Source organism: Hydra vulgaris, chromosome 11 (genome assembly GCF_038396675.1).
Source record: "Hydra vulgaris chromosome 11, alternate assembly HydraT2T_AEP".
NCBI classification, from domain to species: Eukaryota; Metazoa; Cnidaria; class Hydrozoa; order Anthoathecata; family Hydridae; genus Hydra; species Hydra vulgaris.
In genome coordinates this window covers 40,774,238-40,780,000 of record NC_088930.1, presented here as the reverse complement: position 1 = coordinate 40,780,000, position 5,763 = coordinate 40,774,238, and the positions used below count along the sequence as shown (strand labels likewise).

General features: G+C 28.3%; 1 protein-coding gene across 1 annotated transcript in view; it reads left to right on the top strand.

Moving 5' to 3' along the window:
• LOC100215649 (polyunsaturated fatty acid 5-lipoxygenase) overlaps positions 1-5,763 on the top strand; it is a 31,767-nt gene extending 26,004 nt beyond the window's left edge. Inside the window, exons 14-15 of the mRNA XM_065811084.1 lie at positions 2,057-2,220; positions 5,433-5,763. Coding sequence (XP_065667156.1) covers positions 2,057-2,220; positions 5,433-5,547 — 279 coding nt within the window. The 3' untranslated portion in view covers positions 5,548-5,763. The remainder of the gene's footprint in view (positions 1-2,056; positions 2,221-5,432) is intronic.

Genomic DNA, 5,763 nt, shown 5'->3' with positions numbered 1-5,763 from the left:
GATACCTCAAAGTTCTATCCATGGTCCTGTTTTGTTACTTATCAACATTCATGATCTTCCTGACAACCTAACATCTAAAGTAGCTCTTTTTGCTGATAACTCAACTTTATACTTCTGTCTTGACAAAAAAGTTTTCTCTTTTCGATCGCTTAAAACAGGCAGCTGATCTTGAATCTGGTCTCACATCTTTAATAGATTGGGGCTTGCAATGGCTTTTTAACTCCAACAAAACCCAGTTATTTACTACAAACAACTGCAATACTGTCGACATTTCAATATTACTGAGTTGCAACCCTCTCACTGAATCTTCTTTATGTCTTAGATTATTGTTCACTACTGATCTTTCATGGAAACCATGAAACAATCAAATGCTAAATTAGTATCTGCTAAGGTTGCTTCTCTATTGTGCTTGCCATTTTCTTACTCCAGATTCCATTCTCTAATTCTACAAATCACTTATTCGTCCCTATATGGAGTATTATCTCCAGGTCAATCAACTAAAACATGTTCTTGTCTGACTCATCATTCAGCAAAGTCTCATTCTTTTTCTGTATTTGGATGCTTTTAAAACTTTTATGTGTATAGTTTTTTCCCCTGCAATTCAACCCTTTGTAAATCTCTGCCATCTTCATGTTTTCCTGACTTACACAACTTACAACTTTTCAAGTCTTCTGTCAACTATTTCTTTGCTCTATAACTCTATTTTTTTTTTTTTCTAGTAACTCCCAACTTAATTGTTGGTTGCAGCCTTGTTGGGAGTGAATCAGAATAAAGAAAAAAACCTGCTGCTCAAAGGAATGTCACTACATTAACTGAAAGTTTGGCATGGGGCAGCAATCTTTTCTTACATTATTATTTCTTACTTTGTATTTAAGTATATATATACAAGTATCTTCTATTTTGAATTAAGATAACCTAAGGTTGGACTACATTTTACACTCACAAAACTCTTTTTAATAAATGTTTCAAAATTGATAAAATCTAGTTTAGTTCCACAAAATAAAAAGGTTCTCAATTAATTCTCTTTATTTGAACATGCTATTATTGAATGGTCTGTGCTACATCATGTGCTATTGAATGGCAGTCTGTACCACATTATGTATAACCATTTTTGTCAGGTAATTATCTATTAGTAGGATTATTATCCATCATTGTACCAACACGCTAGTTGATATTGTTAAAGAGAACTTTATTTTAATTTGTTTTTACTGTCACCATGGCTGCAACTCTACTGCTCTGCATTTTTATTTTTTATGATTAGAATAAAAAATGAATGAATTTAATATATAACAAATGAAAAAAGAAGTATAACAAATAAAATTAGACTAATACGAAAACAAAAATAAGACAGGCAAAGCACCCAATCAATACTTACAAAAATAAATAAATTTACTTCTAAAAAAAATAAATAAAAAAAGTTACGTAACAAATATTATTTACTAAATAAATACTTATAAAATAAATAATTGACTGCAAAATAAAAAAGGAAAAATAAATGTTTTTGCATTTTTACATTTATGCATTTGATAAAATTTTAAATTTTAAAATATCAACTTTGTATTAGTAATAAATCAACTTTGTATTGTATTCTTCTTTGTTTTTGTTCTTCATAATTCAAAAAATCAGTTGTTTTTTGAATTATGAAGTTAAATTTTGAGTATACATTGAATAAAGGATGAGTAAGAAACTGACATTGGTTGATATTTAACTAAAATATTTAAATGTTAACCAATAAAACAAAATGTCCTCTCTTATACGAGTTTAACTTTAAATAAGCACTTAAATTCACTTTTTTAAGTTTAACTTTAAATAAGTAGCTACACATTCATTGGTTTAGTGAGGATTTCTATGGCATTATTTTTATTTTTACATTTTGTTTCATGTATTCTTTTTTTTTAAATTTTGGATTTATACAATTGGAAAATTAAAAAATATTTTGTTAAAATATCTAATATATTGAGTGGTATAATATGGTATGTTTATTTTAAGTCTTAGTAATAGTATACACTAGAACATAAGTTAAGATAAAATGAGCTGTGTTATTTTTTAATTATAGGCTCCATACACTTTAGAGGATGTTATTGCCCAGCTTCCAGATAAGCAAACAACTTTAAATATAATGGTAGTTACAAAAATACTTAGTGATAGAGGTACTAATCCACTTGGTGATTTTGAAGTTCAGTATCAGTATAATCCAGATGCAATTGCAGCTGTTCAAAGGTTTTTATTTAATGATTATGCTATATAATGTGACTAAAAATGTAGGTAGATATAATGTTGCTATTGATATAGGCAGATATATTGTTACTAAAGATATAGGCAGATATATTGTTACTAAAGATATAGGTAGATATATTGTTACTAAAGATATAGGTAGATATATTGTTACTAAAAAAGATCTTTAACTGATTCTCTATCATTTAATTAGTACAGAATAATTTTTAACAATTTTTACTTAAAAAAGATTGTTGGCAAAAAGCAAGGTTTAGGTTTTTTTTGTTGTTTTTTTGTTTTTTTTTCATGTTCATTTGTTGTTATACAATAGCGCATATTTTTCTTACAAGATATACTTTAAAAAAAAGTCTTTCTTTCTGTAGAGTAATATGATAAAATTCATACAAGATTGTTTTAGCTTTAGTAGTCAAATAACTGTTTTGATACTTCTGAACAGATGGAAAATAATGCCAATCACAATTATGCACATCCAGTCCAGTCTTATCAATCTAACAAGAAAAACAAGACACAGTTGAACAATGATGTTTTAATGCTTTCCAAAAATTGCCCTTCGTAAACTAGACTGCTCAAAGTTTACTGAGTGCAAGAATTTAGTAGAAGTCATGTAAAAAGTCATGTAAAAGGACTTTGTGCCAACTAAAAGAGTTGCATTATCAGTCATGGTCAACAAGAAAGGATAACCTTAAGAAATGGTCTAAGCTATAATAATAGTCAACCTTAAGAAATGGATTGTCTAAGCCGTTACTTCTTCCAGGTAGCATTTTGTTTAGACAAATAGAATTTTAAAAGTTAATGTATTGCTTAAAAAAGCATTTTATTCCATGATTCATCATCAAGAGCCCAGTTTCTTTTCAAGAAAAACCAAAAACAACAACTAAAGACTTTGTTCATGTGTGGCACAACATAAGGCTGTCTAAAAGCTGGTATCAACTCTTAATCAAGTTGTTCTAAGTCAGTTTGCTGAGAAAAACTTCTACTCAAAGTTTGAACAATTAAGCAAAAAACTTTAAAGCTATTTAATAAAAATATGGATCGAAGTTGTAACTGACAAGGGGCAAATCCTATAGCTAAACTTATTGTTCACTGCAAAGTTTATCACCACTATCAGCTGGTAGTTGATAGTGGTAGTGGTGGTTTTCTAAAACTAAGTTTTGAATTATGGAAAAAGATTTATTTTTGCAATCTGTATCTTTAAAACGATTGGTTACTAAGTTACAAGAAGGTTAATGATCAGTTGCTGATTGCAATTTCCTAATATCTCAAGCAAAACTATAGCAACTCAAGCAAGTTTGGGATCTTTTGAAACTTGGTAAACTTCCCTCTCTATTGTCCTTATATATAATACTGGCTAATATAATTTTCCTTTTACAACCACATACTAATACACACACCATGAGCATGGATGTGCATCCACGCTCATGGTGTGACATTGCATCAAAGATCTTTTAAGAACTTTTATATGAATTGGGAAAGATTTTCAAGCATTCAGTGTGGTTAGTGCAAATATTAGAAAGGTAAGCGCATTGAGAAACTCAGCCCATGCTCCTGATTAATGCTTCTGCTCAATATTTTGTCCTTAATATGTTTACACTAATGTAGCTCTGTCTGTTGCCTGTAGTTGTAAATCATCTTCTACAATCTCTATCTAAGTTTTGGACACGTTTAATGAAATGACTTCACTTCGCTCTATTTAATAGCTTTAGTTCACATTTAGTAACAGTTGTTTCATGGTTGAACATTGGTTGGAAATGATTGCAGGAAGTTTATAAAGAATGCTGGAGCCTTGAAAAGAATAATTTAGCAGTAATTCTTCCTTCCAGCTATTTCCTTTATTGACACTAAGAAAGTTCAATGATGTTGTAAATGGTTGCTATGCGGTCCTCTTAATAATAACTTTTTTAGATCCATGGTTTCATCAAGCTATATTTTTTATTTTTTTATTTTTTGTGTTTTATTATTTCTTTTTATTAACTCCTACAACAATGTTAAGAAAAGTAGACGCAATGCAAGGTTGTTAATTGTTTAAAAAACAGTGTTTAAGCGATAGTTATATAATTAATATTTGATAAGCTTTTGTTGTTATAATAAAACTTAACAAAAATTATTATAGAGAAATTTAAAAAAACTCGATTTTGTTCACAAATAAAATGATTGGGTGCAGACGTCTAATGGATGCCTTATGACGTCTAATAGACGCCTTTGGACGTTTTATGTCCACTGGGTAATTGTAGTGGAAAATAAATTTTAGAACAGCAATTTTTGTACTTTAAAAAAAGCAAAAAACAGCACCATTGTAATTTATTTTATTTTTAAATGCAGCGACTCATGACCACATCTTTATCTTGTTTATGAGACGGTGTTACATCAATTTAAAAAGTTGTTTTAATTTTTTTTATATATTATTTACTAATTTTATTATTGATATTATTAAACTGATAGGCGAGACTGAATTAGTACTACAATTTTTACATTATTTAGTACAATTATTTTTACAATAATTTTTTTAAGATATTACTCTACAATTTAGCTAAATAATTAAATGGTATTTAGCGTTGCTCCGTAACACGACCATTTGGTCTTTTTGAAGTAATTTAAAAATCACAAAAAAAAAACACAGTGACGGTATACAATCATCCGCCATCACTGTATAATCATCTGCCATCTGTACATCCGCCATCACTGTACAATCATCCGCCATCACTGCTGTATAAAATACACATGTATAAAATACGCTTTATAAAATATACATGTATAAAATACGCTTTATAAAATATACATGTATAAAATACGCTGTATAAAATACGCATGTATAAAATACGCTGTATAAAATACGCATGTATAAAATACGCCATCACTGCTGCATACAATCATCCCCCATCACTGCTGTATAAAATACGCATGTATAAAATACGCTTTATAAAATATACATGTATAAAATACGCTTTATAAAATATACATGTATAAAATACGCTGTATAAAATACGCATGTATAAAATACGCATACAATTATCCGCCATCGTTTCTGTATAAAAAAAAAAAAGAAGGGTTTCTAGATTGAATGATTGAATTAATTAAATAATATTTAAGTTAGTTTTAAAAACCATGTTTTAAATTCTTAGTTATTTAACTTTAAATGAAAATTTATTGTAAAATAATAAAAAAATAAATTTTGTTTTTGTAAAAACTTTTTCTTACAGGTTTCGAAGAAATTTAGCTGATGTCAGTTTCAAGATTAAAGAACGTAATAAAGGCTTGAAAAATCCTTACCCGTACTTAGATCCTGAAGAAGTTCCAAATGCTATTAGTATTTGACTGATATTATTAAATATACAAAAACTAAAAGAATCAAGTTGTTAAGGCAATTGCAAAGAACTTTCGAAATTATAATTTTCGGAAGAAAATAGATGACTTTATTAAACAACAGTTTTCATAAATTATGATCTCTTAATGTAATCAAAAAGTATTATGATCGGTTGAGATAATAAAGTTTTGATTTGTTCAATAAAAGGTTATGATTGGCTATTGTCA